Source organism: Polyodon spathula, chromosome 25 (genome assembly GCF_017654505.1).
Source record: "Polyodon spathula isolate WHYD16114869_AA chromosome 25, ASM1765450v1, whole genome shotgun sequence".
NCBI classification, from domain to species: domain Eukaryota; kingdom Metazoa; phylum Chordata; class Actinopteri; order Acipenseriformes; family Polyodontidae; genus Polyodon; species Polyodon spathula.
The window spans coordinates 23,441,343-23,460,059 of NC_054558.1; the positions used below are offsets into that span (position 1 = coordinate 23,441,343).

Genomic DNA, 18,717 nt, shown 5'->3' on the forward strand with positions numbered 1-18,717 from the left:
CTGGGAGAAGTGATGTGTGACAATGTAATGAACTGAACCCTTTAAATGCATTGATAACCTCAGCATTGCAGCTACTGGTCCACCTCAGGAAAATCAATAAGTAACCGAAGAGAGGAAACAGTGGGATACAGTATATAATGAACACAGATTGTTGTTTGGGTATTCGTTTTACTTTCAATGTGAAAATAAAGCCTATGTATACTTTATGGGAAAATCATCGTGCCTATGTAACTTATCTGAAATGGAACTCAGCAGCGCTGCAGTCTGCACAGCAGTCTCTCGTAGCAAGGTGACGAGTCACAGTGTTCCTTCAGCAGCGTTGCAGTCTGCACAGCAGTCTCTCATAGCAAGGTGACGAGTCACAGTGTTCCTTCAGCAGCGCTGCAGTCTGCACAGCAGTCTCTCATAGCAAGGTGACGAGTCACAGTGTTCCTTCAGCAGCGTTGCAGTCTGCACAGCAGTCTCTCATAGCAAGGTGACGAGTCACAGTGTTCCTTCAGCAGCGTTGCAGTCTGCACAGCAGTCTCTCGTAGCAAGGTGACGAGTCACAGTGTTCCTTCAGCAGCGTTGCAGTCTGCACAGCAGTCTCTCGTAGCAAGGTGACGAGTCACAGTGTTCCTTCAGCAGCATTGCAGTCTGCACAGCAGTCTCTCATAGCAAGGTGACGAGTCACAGTGTTCCTTCAGCAGCGTTGCAGTCTGCACAGCAGTCTCTCGTAGCAAGGTGACGAGTCACAGTGTTTCTTCAGCAGCGTTGCAGTCTCCACAGCAGTCTCTCGTAGCAAGGTGACGAGTCACAGTGTTCCTTCAGCAGCGTTGCAGTCTGCACAGCAGTCTCTCATAGCAAGGTGATGAGTCACAGTGTTCCTTCAGCAGCGTTGCAGTCTGCACAGCAGTCTCTCGTAGCAAGGTGACGAGTCACAGTGTTTCTTCAGCAGCGTTGCAGTCTGCACAGCAGTCTCTCGTAGCAAGGTGACAAGTCACAGTGTTCCTTCAGCAGCGCTGCAGTCTGCACAGCAGTCTCTCATAGCAAGGTGACGAGTCACAGTGTTCCTTCAGCAGCGTTGCAGTCTGCACAGCAGTCTCTCGTAGCAAGGTGACGAGTCACAGTGTTCCTTCAGCAGCGTTGCAGTCTGCACAGCAGTCTCTCGTAGCAAGGTGACGAGTCACAGTGTTCCTTCAGCAGCGTTGCAGTCTGCACAGCAGTCTCTCGTAGCAAGGTGACGAGTCACAGTGTTTCTTCAGCAGCGTTGCAGTCTGCACAGCAGTCTCTCGTAGCAAGGTGACGAGTCACAGTGTTCCTTCAGCAGCGTTGCAGTCTGCACAGCAGTCTCTCGTAGCAAGGTGACGAGTCACAGTGTTTCTTCAGCAGCGTTGCAGTCTGCACAGCAGTCTCTCGTAGCAAGGTGACGAGGCATTAAGAGCAACTGGAACCCGAGAGAGGAAGACAGCCAGCAGTATTCCTTGAAGGTCTCTATGTTTGCTATGTGAGATTAACTGTTGCTGATCACCCCCTAAAGCACCCCCTAGAGCAATACTGACAGCTCCCTGATCTTTCAGTAAGCAAATAATTAAAGCAAGGGCAAAGAAAAGGGAAGGATATTAATCAATGTGAAAAAATAATTGCATGTTGCTGTTTCCATGCAAACTTCAAGTGAAATCCTTCAAGGTTCAATGTTTCCTGTCATTGTGCTTCAGCTAACATGTTAGCTAACATTACAGTGTTTAAACAGCATAGCAGGAACAGTACCAGATACAATAAGAAGACATTGTCACTTCAATAGCACAGACAAGAGGGTGTGAAATGGGGAAAATGCATGTGGAGAAATACCAATAAGAAATGACCCAGAATTACCAATAACACGCAAAGATGTTGACACCCTGTAAATAGTGAATTAGCTTAAACAGGATAAACTGCCGCTCTATGTGGAGTGCAAGATGCACCCTATAGCCAGGAGATTGCAGGTTCGAATCCAGGCTTTGTCACAGCCGATCGTGACCGTGGGTTCCTAGGGGGTGGCGTACAATTGGCTGAGTTCTGCCTGGGTAGGGAGGGCTTAGATTGGCAGGGGAATCCACAGTTCACCGCACATCTGCGACCCCTCTGGCCGATAGGGTGCCTGTGGTTCTGCAGTGGAGCCGCCAGATCTGTGATGTCCTCCGGCACTATAGGGCTGGTGGCCTCCCGTGGAACCGCAGTGCGAAAAAATGACGGACTGGAAGGATCACGTTTCGGAGGACGCGTTTCCCAAGTCGGGAAAACTAGGGTAAAAAATTGGCCAAGACTAAAAAAAATAAATAAAAAATGATAAACTCTGGATAAACAGAGTCGGCCATTGCAGCAGTCCACTGGTTTATTAATGAACACTGTTTCAAATAAAGGTCACACACGCAACATAGGACAACAGATACTCATGTTCACCGCTTGCAAGATTAATTGGTCTAATATACAAAATCTAATGTTTGCATAAACCAAATGCTATGCAATAGCTGCACATATTTGCAGGCGTGAAGCAGTAGCAACAGAAAAGGACAGCCAACAAATACACTGTGGTCCATCAGCGACCATTGAATTAAAATGTTTCACAGCCAGCTGCTCTGAGAATGCATCACTAAACTTCAACGGAACTGATGGCATCATTTACTTCTTGATTGCAAAGTGCACTTCCATTTAAGCTTCGGCCAGATCTATTAATCATGTGAACAAGAATGAACAAGTTCTCAAATTAAATTATTTCATGGCCCAATAGGGCACCGTTTGACTTCACCTTTGAATACAAATTGATATGTTCCGTCTTCCTATTGATGGGTGGAATGGGCAGGAGCGTTTAAATTGCAATCTTCTACTTGAAACAATATATATAACTCGAAAACATTATAGTGCCGACTGACTAGAAAAATAGGAATACAAACAAGACTCAACATTGAAATATAGTCTGCTGACAAAAAAGACTTTTTACAGCAGAAACACAACTTTCTAGCCTCTTACATACTGTTTAATTATCACATGTGTCAAATGAAGGTAGATCAATTTGCTGGTTAATAACAAAGCATAGTTACAAGGTTAGGGTTATATCATGCATAAAAATGCAAACATTAAGTACATTGTAACTATGCATAATACCATTGTAATGATGTGTAAGTACACATGTATTTACCATGCAACTATTATGTAAATACACACTCATTGGAGACACATACTGTAAAATGGTACCATATTTGGTATCAAGATTCAGAATTCTATTTTAATACTGTAACAACAGATATTTTGAGTTTCTTCTACACTGTAATCCACCATTTTCATGTGACCTGCAAGCACACTTTCCATACCCACAGAATGAAGTCCATTACTAAATAAATCCAAGCAGATCTGCTGCAGTTCCTCCAGATGAGATCCTGATCTTTCCAGCAGTATTCTTTTAATGAACTGCTCTCATCCATTGCAATTAAACAGTAAGGCAGGTCCATAGACAATCATTGTCAGCTTGACTTTCTCTCATATCGATGAGCCAATGTGGCAATTTAACTTCCTGAATGGTGACTGGCAAATTAACTTTCTCTGCTATGAGTAAACATGTGGCAAGGTTTATAGATGCTTGTGGCATCTCTAATCAATGCCAAAGGAAATGGTTTTGCTGATGTACTTTATATCCCTTAACCTGTTGTAAAATGTAACTACATGTGATACTGCAAAAAGTGAAATATTCTTTCATATGAGAAAGATAGTAACCTTTATTGTCCCTTCACCACACCAGGTCTCATATCTATCTATCTATCTATCTATCTATCTATCTATCTATCTATCTATCTATCTATCTATCTATCTATCTATCTCTGTATCTAGCTATCTATCTATCTATCTATCTATCTATCTATCTATCTATCTATCTATCTATATATATATATATATATATATATATATATATATATATATATATATATATATATATATATATATATATATGTATATTAGACAATATTTATAGAAGCTGTGGTTATGTAAGTGCCCAACTAGGAATCGAGTAGCTTGAACCTTTAACATTCTATCCAATTATTTTCCAGGGAAATCCATATTTCTACTTAGTCATTTCTACTGCCATAGAAATAGCTTGAAGCCTTGCAGATAACAAATTGTTATGCACCAGCATACACCTTTGCATATAAATAGAGTCTGAATTTAGCTTTGTGTTTTTATGGTCTTATATGATATGTTAGCTTATATGGCTATTAAATATTAAAACTGTCCCCAGTTGCTTTTGTTCATTTTAATAAAAATGAGCGAATATGCATCTTAGTTGGAACATGGACGCAATCAAGAAACAGATACTGCTACCCCGACCCTCAATGTTGATTGAGGACCCTGAATGCAGAACATAAGGGAACAGCCTGCCTAGGATGACATGGTCTTGTTTATAGGATGTCTTGACTGTCAGCTGAAGAGGAATACTTTACTAACAGTAGGAGCTGGACAGCCCCTATAGGAAACACTATGCTATTCTCACACCATCTATGTACCTGTGTAATATTGTTCTGATAGCACTTAGCAGTAATTAAACCAGAAACGTCATTAGCCACAAGCCAAACCAACAGCATGCATCTGATAAGTAAAAGAGGGATTCCTTTTCAAATTGTTCCAATTAATATGTTTGGAACAGCGGTACTTTCTAAAACATTTTTTCAAATCAGTACAAACTAAAAGGGAATGTATTTAATATCCAAAATAACTGCTTTTCATTTAGAATTATCCCACAAGAAATTAAAGTTAGTTTAATTAGCTTCAAAAAAGCTTCATTACCTTCTTTTTTTTTTAATAAGAACAGTACACCTGAGTAATTGTATGAATCAATTTTCCCAATCTAATGCTCACTGTGATGGCTAGAATGATGTCAGGGATGTCCAGTTTCCCACAGGCGAGTTTGAAGAATAATTTGAATAAATGTCTGAATGGGTAAAAACATATTTTAGAAATCAGTACTATCAATGTTAAATATAATTTGTTAAAGAAACATACTTACAGGCATCTATGAATCTGATTGTGTAGTCATCAGTGATGCCTGTATGTCACCCACACCTTTGTGATGTAGGCATTCGTAATTACAGGTCATGTGCGACTGTTGCCATGGTAGTTACCTCATTAGCTTGTGCTTGTCCACCAAACAAGGCTATCCTAATAAATTATTTAAAAACACGATGGTAATACATTAACTGTATCTAATAACAGTGTACCTCCACTCTAATTACACAAACACAAGTGTAATTGCAGTATTATAACATTGTAATTAAGAAGCACTTCATGTAAAGTGTTACCAGAATGACAATAGACCTAATGAGGAGCCTTCACAATGGCACTAGTAATGCCAACCACCATCTGAAAACAAAAACACTCAAGACTATAATTAATCAACACTTACACTGGCATTAATCTAGTAATGGTTGTACATAAACAAATGCACAGAGTTCTCAGTACTATTTCTGCAGGAGCCCACCATCACCAAAGACACAGAGCATGCAACTTCACTTTATTAAGGGCCTCTTTCTGTAAAGCTGCTATCCAAGAATTCAGTATTGCCAAATTAGACCTGATCAAAATTTTATTAAGAACATGTAATGACTTGTATATTAAGACAACACACTCCCAGTAGCTTTTAATGAAGTTGAAAGGCTCTTTTCCCAAGTGCCTCCGCAGCCTTGCCTATCTGAGATGCTCATATACGGGGCCTAATTGTGTCTTGGAGCTGCTGCCTGTCCCTCGGGATCTCATTATGGCTTCCACAAGCTGTTCTGCTGGACTCGCTCTTCACAATATCTCTTCACATCAGGGCTTCATTAATATATAGCGGAGTTCCAAGACAAGTCTCTGAACAAAATAAAAAAAACAAAAGCCTAATGTGACGTAGCTTCTCATGCTGAATGCAGATTTTTTATTATTATTATTTTTTAAATTAAAAAGTGATACCATTTGGAACATTCAATAGTACACTATCTTATTACTGAGTATAATATATTGAATTTATTTATGCATATCTTGGTATTTGGGAAGCTATTCATGTTTGACTTATACTGTTTTTTTTTTTGCATAATATAACCCACACCCTAATCATAACCCCGCAAACATTAATGTGCAAACAGATTTACACATGAAGTACATTGTAGCTCTGCACACTAACACTGTAATTCTGTGTAAGTACACACATGTTTACTGAGTAACTGCTATGTACACACACAGTGATTAGAGGCACTGCATGTAAAATGCAATTAATCTTTCTGGATTTTCTGGGTGGCTGTAGGTGTGTCGGCCACTCCCCCAAGCTTTTTGTCAATTGAAAATTTGAAAAGTTGCTTATTATCCCCAATCTAAGTTGGTAGTGTGGATAAGAAACCCCAGTGGTCCAGGACAGAGCCCTGCAGCACCTCACTGAGTACACTATCTCAGTTAGAGGTGCCCTCTCTTACCAGTACTCTCTGCTTCCCGTGTTTCAGTCTTTCCAGTCTAGATTGAAGACCTATCTGTTTGAGTGTGCTTGTAATTGTGAGGTGTTCTGGGAAGCCTTGGCTTGTGAGTGTTGTATAGTACATTTGTATTGTGCTGTATAACAGATCATGATTAGAAAAAATAACAGCGAATGTCCTTCAAAGCCATTTCAAATCTAATACCCAGTTGGGTCGCACACATTCACTGAACCTGCCTCGGAGGACCAGCCTTGACACATTTCTCTAAGTAAACTTTACAGAAAGCAGACGGAGGTGCAAGCTGTCATTCTGAGAAATGTGTTTATCAGTAAACAAAGCTGCCTGACAACAACGGCAAGCACTTTCTCTCTGAGCACTTCAACTGAGGATCAGCCCACCATTTATCTTACAAAAGCTTGTTCTATCTAATTCACTTTCACATTTTTCAGCAAGAGCCTCTTTGTTGGACTTTAAAGAGTAGTGGAGATATCAAACTGTACTTTTACATTGTACTGCTGTGAAAAACAAATATTATAACACAGGTTGGAAATGTGTTCTTAGTTATTAAAAGCGTTCCTTAAACAACGATATTGTCGCAGTTACATCATTAAGACACAAGGAGGCACTGTATGCCCTGCAAAAAATCCTTCCGTAATGAAGGATGATTCTAAGAGCAGAGTGCAATTTTACACAGTATAGGCAGCTTTACATTGAGATTCATTTCATTCACTCCGATTATTTGGACATTTAATGCCATCCGTAATGTTAAAATCAATACAACAGAAAAGATAGGATTAATATATCTACGCCTTGTGCAGAGGAATGCTTTAATATCCTGAGAGATACAATCAAAAAGGAAAGAATTGCTTTTGCAATAGAGAACAAATCATGGAATCTGAGATTCCATTATCCATCTTACACAGACAGGCAGAATATATACACTTCCCAGGGGCACTGTGCTTTCTTCCAAATGTTCCTGTGACTCTTATTGCACATTATTTATTGCAGTTGTTCCTTACAGCATTGTTTATGTATGCAAAATGTGTACCTTATAGGAGTTTGACAAGAACAAATAACAGTAGAAACTCCCACAATATGTAGCCACAACGTATTGTGCAAACAGGCAGCCCATTGCTTAACTGATTGATCTGTAATCAATTAAGCAGAGAGACGGTTCAGGCAGGGAACTCACTTTTAACCTTACATCAAATCACGTAAACATCAAAGATATTTGAGCTGCTTCCAATACCAGAACAAATCATTCAGACGAATAGCTCGTATTTTATTTGACTTTCTGTAAACAACACCTCCAATGATCGTCAAGGAAGGGATTTATATCTTAATCCATTACGTACTGGCTGTGTATCAGAGCACTCCTCCTACCCAGCCTCCACCTGCTTTTCGGCTTTGTTTAATGGGGAGCGCCGCTGCCCTGCCCCCCTACCCCTGGCTTCCCTCCAGTCAGCCTCTCCACTTATCTGCAAGATAATTTCTGCTTAAATGAACCCTGCCTTTAGCATTTGGAATATAGTATATGTGTTTTGAACTTTTGCTCATGACAAATGACAACCATCCAAAGACCTTGCTTTTTCAAGTGCCGAGCATTCTGGTTCAAACCGTGGAAATATAAACCATTTAAAGTTATTACACTATAATTCATGTAATCACATAGTTAGACTGAAGTTAGCAGTCCAGTTTTGCAAGAATTTGCTACATGTGTGTCTGAAATATCTCTTCCACTAGCCCTTACAATACATGTTCATCATTCATTGCACTAGAAGGCCGTTGGTAAATATGCACACATTTTTGGGGAACATTCTCTGTGAGTTAATGGCAGCTCGTGGTGTTTTGCTTCATGCCAGTGCCAATGCTTCTCACCAATGAAGACAGGCAGCATGGTGCCATGGCTCTCCGCCATGATTTTCTTCATATCCCTTTATTGTTCATTAAACTGAGCAGGATAAAAATGACAGAAATTGGCACTAGGTATGATTGAGGCATTTATCCTTGCATATTAATAGAGGAAAGGGAACAAAGGAACATTGTGAAATGCAGACAACTGACTTTGATCGATGACTGTGGCAGAGAGCTTATTAAGCAGTACAGATATTTCCAGACAAAAACAATGGGAACTGGATTACAGTTTCAACATTAGCTGAACTAAGAATTTTTCTATCTGATTTTTGTATTTTTTTTTTCTGACACCATAACAAGATGTCTTAATAATTTGCTCGTGAAACGTTTTCCTTCACAAATACCACTCGAGAATAGAACTCTCTGGTTATTTAGTTGTTTCTCACTGTACAAAAAAAAAAAAATTTAAAATGACAAAGCCCAGAATTGATGAAACCATTAAATGCATTTAAAGAGATTTTAGTGTCTTGAGTATCTTCTCAGTCCTGAAGCTAAGTGCAGCCTGGTTTTCCAGACACAGCATGTTCTTCAAGCAGCAAGGTCACTGTTCTTTTCATACAGATTTCTGAAAGATTGCAGCCAGTGGCATTCTTTTGTCTTCGTCACAATGTCCCGGTGTGTATGAATGAACGCTACCTCGCTGACCCAGTGCTAATTACATGTTCCTGAATAGATTGACTGAATACAACCCTGTGATAAGAGAGAGCAGTCGACGCACTTTCCACCACATTTCTGACCCTGCTTTGTATCCAGGCTTGTCTGTCCCTGACAGCTGATGAACTCGCACAGTAAACACAAAGTCAATCCTGCCACTGCGTTCCACACTGCTGTGGAGAGAGTGTGTGTGTAAAAGAGCGGCGCACCATCTTGCTAACTTGCATGAAAAAGTCTGACAGCTCCTATTTTAACGATCTAAACAGTGAAAGAAGGTTCCCAAAACCATATTAATATAGTAATGGTAATAAGTGGGTCAGTAAATCACCCCAGTTGAATTGATGGGTGGAGCAGTGGTGATATTAAGATCTGCCACTGTTAAGATCATTACAAACAGAAACTCTCTGCTATAAATCTGGGTATGCTAACATAAACCCCAACGTAATGCTCAAGTGATACAACACTACCATTGAGGCTGTGATAACCTGTGCGCCCCTTGTTGGGAAATTGCGTTGCCGCATAAAAATGAAAACATTTTTTTCATGAAAACTTGTTGGAGATAAAGGAGATCTTATTTGTAATATTTCATAATGTTTAAGATATTTTCATATCCCTTAAAATGAAATGACTGTATCATGCTCTAATATGGCATTTCTATTTACCCCTATAACCAGTTTACTTTATATACTGTATTACTAAGGATTTATGAAAACTCTGTTCCAGTATTTTTGAAATACCCTTCTTGTCTTAAATAAGATATTACAGCATACACACCAATGCATTTCGAGACGAGCAGACAGAAATGCATCGTCACTCTTATGAAATGATTAGAGACGAACAGCTGTGCCTTGATAGAGATGCCTTTTACATCTTCCGCTAAACCAGCTGGAAACAAATGAGAGACTGCCTTCAGGATTGCACAGTGACCACGTTTATTACAGCAGCCATTCTCCCTGCAAACCCTCCTCTGTTTCCCTTTGTGCCTCAAACCAGCCAGAGATGTAAAGGCTAAGAATATGTATGAAATGATATATCACATTAATTACTGTACACATAAGAATAGGGCCCAAAAAACATGACTGGGAAAATGCAATAGGTAAACCACCCCACAGTTCACCATTGCTAGCAAACAAAAAATGAAACACCTTGCAAGAAACGTAATTCTTGGCCTTGGATATAAAGGTAATCTATCAGAAAGCAACACTTGTTCCTTGGTCCCACTGGTAGACTTGTTGGGTGTGTTTCTCTGCACTTTAAGAGTAGCACAGTGAGTAGAAGATACGAAAATAACTAATTATTATTTTTATTATTATTACTATTATTATTATTATTATCATCATCAATGAAATGAAATGGAGCTGGGAAGTCGATCTTACGATAAAGCTAATAGCTTTTTCTGTTTGAGACCCACATCATAATAACACCTCCCCACTGCATGTGATTAAATAGAATAGAGTTTGGGGTGTTGTTGTGAAGTAAAGTTACTGACACTTACAGCATGGGGCTGTTAGAGCTGCATGACCAGCAGCAGATCTCTGCCAAGCCACTGAAAATAGTGGCAAACGTGGGCTGCTGCTGAGCTTTATGAATCAGATCTCTTTCTCTCTGCGGCAGAGCAGTTATCTAGTGATGGACTTGTACAGTTTCAGAAAAAGAAGGTCTGCTGGCAGGAGACCTTACTGTCAGGAGCTTCACAAAGAGAGACGATCAGACGATCAAACCCTTCACGCCTTTGTATTGATATATCAAGTCAGGTTTCTATCTGCATTCTTCTTTTCTAGTTAACCAAAACACACGTGGGTGAGTACCTAGAGTCTGCTAAGGGCATTTCATCTCATGGGTGTAACAACCTTCTCGCAAAGGGCAAGACGGTTTCAGATGTATACTCCTCATTTGCACATTTGCACAAGGAAAAGCACACCAAACAAAGTTACTGAACTAGAAACAATCCAGACATTTAATGGAAGGGCTTGTAAGCAGACTGAAGTGCTGAATAGGCTGAAGTGCTGACGACTCCTTTGGAATAAACAACTTTTTGTACCTTGCCCAAAGTCTCTCATTGTTTTCTTTTTCTTTTTACTTTTCTTTATGAAGCACCTTTATCCTGCCACAAAGCACACTAGAAATACTAATAAACGAGTTTCATAAAGGTCACTGCAGCAATGCAGAGCACAGACCTCAAGATACATATATATATATATATATATATATATATATATATATATATATATATATATATATATTGGATTCTCTTGAATAATGAACATTTTGTGTAAAGGGTATGAGTATGGATTTTCTTCTAAGTCAATAAAAATGTATACACTTTCAAAATCCATTTTTCTTAGCCTGGCGTATATGGATGATGACTAGGTTTGCTTTAAATGAAAATTGCAACAATAAAAGTATGTTTATCATTAAGAAAGGTATTGACTGTACTACATCATTATACAAGTCTGCAATATCTTAAAAGCTTACCATGATATTGGAAGGATAGCAACGGGATCTTTATTGATTTTTCCTGAGGAAGGAACAGTACCTCCACTTGCACAGCCTCTTATAAAAGCATACCCTGGTAAATTTGCACAGTAATTTTGCAGTTTTCCCCTCGTGCTTTCCCATGGTTATAGTATGCATTTACCATAGTTTACCATGTATGCTGTACCATTCCTTTCTAGGCTTTACCATGCATGCTTGTGTTTTACCATACCTTCACTATTCTATATTGCACTCTACTATGCTTTTACTATGGGACTCTTTTAAGTGACTGTGACTGAATATCAGTAAAGTGTCTAAAAAGCTGTTGCGAACTGCACTGTCATGCAGTGTTCTGTATCATTAGTGAAATACCCCACCCTCCTTTATTGCAAAGTACTCACTGTTAGATTTTTGGTTTTTAATTTTAAGACACTGGAACTTCTTAATTAGTTACCTTTGTGTAGTATGTCTTTAAAGTTTCTTACCTTTCACAGGTAATTCAGCGCTGTATGTTTTCTTGAGTTTGATGTCATTAATGATGTTCCTCTGTATTCACAATTTATAGAGAACCCCTAAAGTAAGGCTTTACTGTGTAATGACTTGGCATCTAATTGAATTAAACAGAGACACAATGGCTGGACATGAACTGGTAACCTCGCAGTTCAAAGAGGAACATCTTATCATACAACTAAAGAGCAAGGTCTGCAGTCCAGAGGTAGGAGCGTGTCTAACGCTGATGCCAGTATTATTAACTCACCAGCTGCTAGGAAGAGATCCATTACAACTGTACAAACTGAAATCCTCTCATATAACTTCTATTCAACGCCATGTCAATGATGTGTCCAGCCAGCATTCCAATGCTGTATGAAGAGGGCTTCACGTTTATTAGTTTGGCTTCTCTGGAAATCCTCAACTACCTCCTTTCTTCCAAAGATTATAAAGAAATGATACATTCAAATTCATCTTTACACTGAACCCATCAGCAAAATCTGCAATAGAATTTGCAGCACCTGATCTCTTAAAAATATCGTTTCACAGCAGATCATAAAAACGTATTTATTTTAAGGCAGCTGCCTGGTTCAGTTGTACAATATATTACTATTATGTGTAACATTTACATATTTTTCTTCAATAAATGTAATCAGACATGCTTTTGGGATTGATGTTCCCTGTTTAGACATAGCATATATTAATGAAAAAGGCACATAATAAATCTTAATAAAATGTGTGTGTCAGTCAATAAGTTAAAACTAAGAAAAGCTTGGCATCTTCTCTTTTCAGCTTCTCTTTACAGGAAGGCTCCACCCCATCTGAGTAAGCCCACAATCATTATTCAGGGTGGCTAGTAGCCCATGACTGCCTTGGTTTACAGCCATAGTGATTGCAATAGACATTAACATGGAATCGATATCCTATGCTGTCCCCGTTCCCAATGCAAAAGTACTTTATTGAAGTATTGGCAAAAAAACAAAAAAAATCCATGTTGCATCAAGTTTTGCCTTCAGTCTTAGCCTCTAGATGAGTAATTTTTGTGTGGTCTTTAAAGAAACCATTCAACACTTGAGATATTGACGCGTTCAGCCCTCTGTTGTGACTGCATTGGAAGAATTGTCTGCTTTTATCTTGGCATTTTAATAACGGGATCTCGTTGGAATTCCAGCACCTTTCTACAGGGAGCTAAATATGGCCTCGAAATTGGGATGAACACACCCATGTTATCCTTTGGTTTTCCCAGTCATGCCTCCTGTTTGGGTTCCATGTTTCCCTGAATACAAGGAGCACACCTGGAGGATCCTCAGGTGAATGTTAGTGTTTGGGATGCTTTATCCAGTTTCTGATCATCCACTTCTGTCCGGAGCATCTCTGGACTACTAAACGCAACCCAAAGTTGGCATCTTTGGACATTTCAACTTCCAAACACCGGCCAGTATCCCTGCTGATGATGGGACCATTCTGAGGGAAAAACAATAAATAAAAAAGTTTATAAAGTGCCAGTTTTGTATGTCCTTGTTTGAAGTGACTCCGCATGAAGCTGGGGGCTAACAGAGTCACCTGCATGAGTCAGGCATTGCACATATACTTGCCAAATATACAGTATATATATATATATATATATATATATATATATATATATATATATATATATATATATATATATATATATATATATATATATATAGATATGAAGTCACTATCTCCATGGATCCTGAGATACAAGGCTTTTATACCGTGGCAGTGGCTGCCTTGCAAAACAAATATCAGGAAAGGGTTCAGACTTGTTATGTTCTCAATAAATCAGCAAACTGGTGAATTTGGTAATTTATTTCATGAGATTTCGAAGGGTTATGCCAGGCCATAATACTCTGATTACTGATCACTTTCCAAACGATGGCCTCTAACGCTGTATAGGCCTTCCATTGCAAAGAAGTGACAAGAGAACAGCACAATAAATTTCATACGGGTCCCATAATTACTGGCAGATTTATGTCCACTGATTAAAGTCTCTACAGTGCAACAGTGAACCAAAGTGCACTGACAGATTGTACTCTGTAATCATCCACTGTTAACTGTGTGGAAAGCCATGTATGAATCTATTCATTTTTATAAACCACTCCTTACCTTAACCCAGTTTGATTTTCTCTAGCACCGTGCCCATCAGGCTTGCACACAGTCTGATCATTCCCAGCACATACCTGTGTAAAATCCCAGAGTCTCTGAGACAATCTCGAGACGTCTTTACATTTCTGTAGGCTTGGAGTTCGTCCCCTCCCATCATCTACCAGGCATTTGGTGTCAGGCAGGAACGTAGTGGAGCCCAAGGGCCCCAGCTGTAGAAGCCCCTCTGTGGTGTAGCGGGCAAGCTGAAAAACACACAACTTAGAAGCTTCAGCGGACACATGCCAACAATGCACAATTTTATTAAAAAAGGAGGTACTTTGTAACGTCCTCCTACAGCTAGAACAGTTGAGCTGTCGCTTGGCACATCAATTGAAAAGTGATGTCAGCTGTAACCGCTCTGAATCCTTCAGCTGTGTGTGAGAGTAAAGACATGTCTCATTGCAACCACTCGGAAACATTACTGCTAACAGGCAGAACCGTGCTGATTTCAAGCCTGGTTTTGCTTGATTCAAAGTGAATACCCAGGATCTCCTCAAGGCTGCAGTTTGTACACAGATTGTAAGTCTATGGCTTGATACATGTCCAATAGATCAAATGTGATTCAAGCACTATCCAGCAATGCTGGATTACAAGTCTGCTTCTCTCTGTGTGAATCAACAAGGACAGGCATAACTTACAGGTTTATTCCAAGGCAGTAAAGTTTAATGCAGAGAATGTATTTGTAAATGAATAATTGTTTGTTCATATTTTGTATAAAGCAGACTAAAGTTATGCATGGCGGTATATTCAATCGATCGACACCATTTTAAACAATTAAATAAAGGGTCCAAGATTCAAGTCAGACACCCAAAAGTGCAAGTTAGTCTCATTGGGGTTCATTTCTGTTTGTAACAAATTAAGAAGAAGAAGAAGAAGAAGAAGAAGAAAAGACAAGGCTCCCATAACTAGGTTATAGATAACTGCCATATTTGTTTGTCTTTTTTATTATTTGATGTTAATTAGTTCTGTTCTGCATAACATTTAAATCAACAGTTTAAGACCCTTTCACTCACTCACACGTCTCCATGTCAGGGTGGTAGAGTAACAATCCACTAATGAAACATGTGGCTGATTAACTCCATAGTATTCTTTTTTCTCATTTCAGAATTTCATTTTTAATAATAATAGGGTGTGTGTATCCATATCCCAGCACTCATCAAAAGAGATATGATAGGGGGAGTAAGGATTTCATTATTCAAAAGAGATATGATAGGGGGAGTAAGGATTTCATTATTCAAAAGCACAAGACTCCAAGAAACAAGGGGCCATGCATTTATCAGGGGGTGTTTCCGATGGAGAGATGCACTGTGCAGTGCTGCTCATTTTGTTTCGCTAATGTTTTTATTTTATTTATTAAAAACATTTCTTTCGCACTGTTTGCAGCTCCCACAACAATAATTACACTGTAGAATGTTATTGCTTAGAGGATGATTTATTTTCTTTGGAAATCTGCTAATTACATTAGTACATAATAAGCACTGTAGTTATAGTATGTAAATTGAATAGTATAAAACATCTCATTATTCATAATGCTGTGGTGCCCTCTTGAAAGTCTGTGGCTTCAATGCCTTCTGAGATTATCTAAGCAGGGCTAGACCTGATTGATTCTTGGGGCTAAAACCCCCTCAAGCTCAAGATCATGCCTGCTCTCTGTTAAATACATATCTGGTCTGTGCACTAACTGGGCACTGGCAGGCAATGGGTGCTGCATGACTCTGGCCCCAAGCTTCATTAAGGTTTACCTCGACTTCAGGATAAGTTATCACACCAAAAAAATAAAAGTATGTACGTTAGAAAGAAGGTCAGAGTGATGTGGGCTGGGTTTTATAAAGCAGGGCTGGGTTTTGTGTTTTAACATCAAGAGTACACAATGCAGTGCAGCACAAGTCCTTCTCCAGCCCTGGAAGGGGGCTAGGCTTATTTGGCAGTAAACAGGCAAGCATTGATTTGGCAGTGCAGTGGCCTTGTACTCCACACGCATGGTCACTGCTTTTCCTGCACGCCGTGTACATTCCAAAGCAGCTGAAGCCGTACCAGCACAAGCATTGAAATGCAGGAAAGGCAGCTTGATTTTCTTAGTGCTGCACTAATGCTGGATTGCTCTTTCAGGTTCGTACACTTTTAATGAATTTATCTTAATTTCAGGTCGATATAATATATGTTTAGTAAAAGCCTACCAATTTCCATGCACTATATATATATATATATATATATATATATACACACTGTATATATGTATATATATATATGTATATGTGTGTGTATATATATATATATATATATATATATATATATAGAGAGAGAGAGAGAGAGAGAGAGAGAGAGAGAGAGAGAGACATCCACAATGAGTTTATTTATTTATTTACTTATTCAAACCCCAAATTCCCAAATCTCTGTCGTTTTTTTTTTTTTTTTTTTTTTTTTTTTCTAAAGCCTTACAGCAGTCAATAATATTAACAATCCCCCTGCTGCTGCTTGGAGCACCTCTGATTGTCGAAGCTGATGAAATGGAAACGCTGATGCACCTTGACAATCCATCAGATTCTGTTCTAGCAGAAGGATCTGTCTCCCCTGCCTCTAGGTCACATTCCCTTTAACATTAACAGGCTTAAAGAGTCTTCCAATTGGTTTGATTGTTTTCTATGTCTTTGTATTTTTCACAATGACTGCCCCCTGTATGACGCTGACAATCGATCTGAGTGGTTCTGTGTTCAGGTCCATCTGAATTCAGGAGCTGCTTTTCTCTTCTAGATGCCTAGCAGATACACACAGAAATAAGAGCCAGCCCATTATAGTGATCTTTTCAAGTTCACATTGGCTGGGCGCCAATACACTGCTAAGCACTAGAAAGTTTGGCTGATTGAGCCCGTGTGTTTATGGCAGGCAACTAGAACTAAAAAATCCCAGTAATTCCAGTAAGAACCACTGGTTGAAACAGCATAGAAATGTAAGTGAGATGTGAAACAAATCTATTGAATTACCCACACAGCAACAAAATTACAAGCTACAGTAATTGCTTCCATATGAAAGGGAACATTGAAATCTTTATAAAACGTTATGATTGTTTTGTTTAGAAGTCTAACACAGTGCATGTCACGTGGGTGAATCTGTATGTTTAATCTGTATGAGTCATCCACCCTTTGCACGAGTGCCTTACAATTGCATTTCAATCATAAACTCATTGATTAAAGCAGCACGGCATGTTCAGGTTTCTCTTCAAAAGAATAACGCAATTAGTGTCCTATTGTAGCAACAGCTTACTGCAAAAAAAAAAAAAAAAAAAAAAAAGAATACTATTCCCTTAAACGCAATTTAAAACAATTTGCTACAAAGAAAGCTAATTGAAAAGTTTCAATGTACTTGTTTGATCTTCCCTGTGCTCCCCTCCAGCTTCTGACTGTGTTGCTCCTACTGCAGAGGTTAAGATTCCTGTCTGTGGATTCGTCAGTAATTCTGCAGGAACAGGCAGAACCTGTGAGGTTTCATCCCCGGCTTTCAGCCTTTCAGAGGCCCACCTATACTATGATTAGGAAGCATGCCGCAATGCCGGGGATTACAGCCTACCACCCAGGAACCATCAGAGCATCCTGGGTAGGGTCATCAAGCTATGGCTTTTCTAATTAAACCACTTTTGAATGCGTTACTAAGAAAATGAGCCACAGAAGACTGCAATTGAATTGGATTTATACACTGGTGGCTCATAGGCACCTGCCTCAGCCAGTCACAGCTGAGTGATCGTAACAAGGGCACCTACCTGAGAAGACATCCCATGACACGGGTAGAGAATGGCTTTATCATCATCTTCCGCTCCTTGGTCTAGGCAGTATCCACTGGCCTTGCTGTTCCTCACCTAGCAACCAGCACACAATACTGACATGAGGAAGTTGTTTTGTAAAATTCTTTCCACTTTTTCTGACATGAAAAAACAAACAAACTTTTAGCTGCTTAACATAAGGTCTGTTATGTGATTCATCAGTGACATTTGAAGACAATAATGGTGTCCCATGTAGTTTTATTAAATCAATAACAAAAATAACAAATTGTTGTCCATCTAAAGAGCTTTAATTATTGATTGATTTATTTTATTTTCCCTGTTTATTTTATTCTAACCCAGTCCTTCTTTTCTTTTCATCTTATTTATCAATTTTGATTTCATTTAAATTGAGGTGTGTAGGACAGACTACAACGCCTGCCATGTTAATTTCTCCAGAATATGGATTGAGCCGCAGCTGAACTGTGAAATTGAATTGACAATCACTCTCTCGCTCTCTGACCTGTGTAAGAAATTCAAAAAGAAGCAAAGCATGTTCTCTTCACATCTCACATAACAGTAAAACACAACTTCAAGAATAAAAACAATTACATAGAAAAACTATCTGTAATGAAGTTAAAATCCTTATTAAGCAAAGCGCTCCTTCGCTAAGCATTGGTTGTTAGTTACAAGTTGGCTTGTTCCCAATGGTAGATACAGTGAAGATGCAGAATATTTTCCGGGCAGGATTTTAAGTCAGGACAATAAAGGTACTAATGATACTATAAGAGGGTCTACCCTTTTGTTTTAACCCTT

At 39.1% G+C, this 18,717-nt stretch overlaps 1 protein-coding gene across 1 annotated transcript in view; it reads right to left on the minus strand.

The window, feature by feature from the left end:
• Positions 1 to 12,553: 12,553 nt before the first annotated feature.
• The window catches only part of galnt9 (polypeptide N-acetylgalactosaminyltransferase 9), a 48,254-nt gene continuing 42,090 nt past the window's right edge, over positions 12,554 to 18,717 (minus strand). Inside the window, exons 9-11 of the mRNA XM_041228993.1 lie at positions 17,905 to 18,000; positions 14,186 to 14,353; positions 12,554 to 13,445 (exon numbers count right to left, since the gene is read on the minus strand). Of these exons, the coding sequence (XP_041084927.1) occupies positions 13,299 to 13,445; positions 14,186 to 14,353; positions 17,905 to 18,000 (411 nt within the window). The 3' untranslated portion in view covers positions 12,554 to 13,298. The remainder of the gene's footprint in view (positions 13,446 to 14,185; positions 14,354 to 17,904; positions 18,001 to 18,717) is intronic.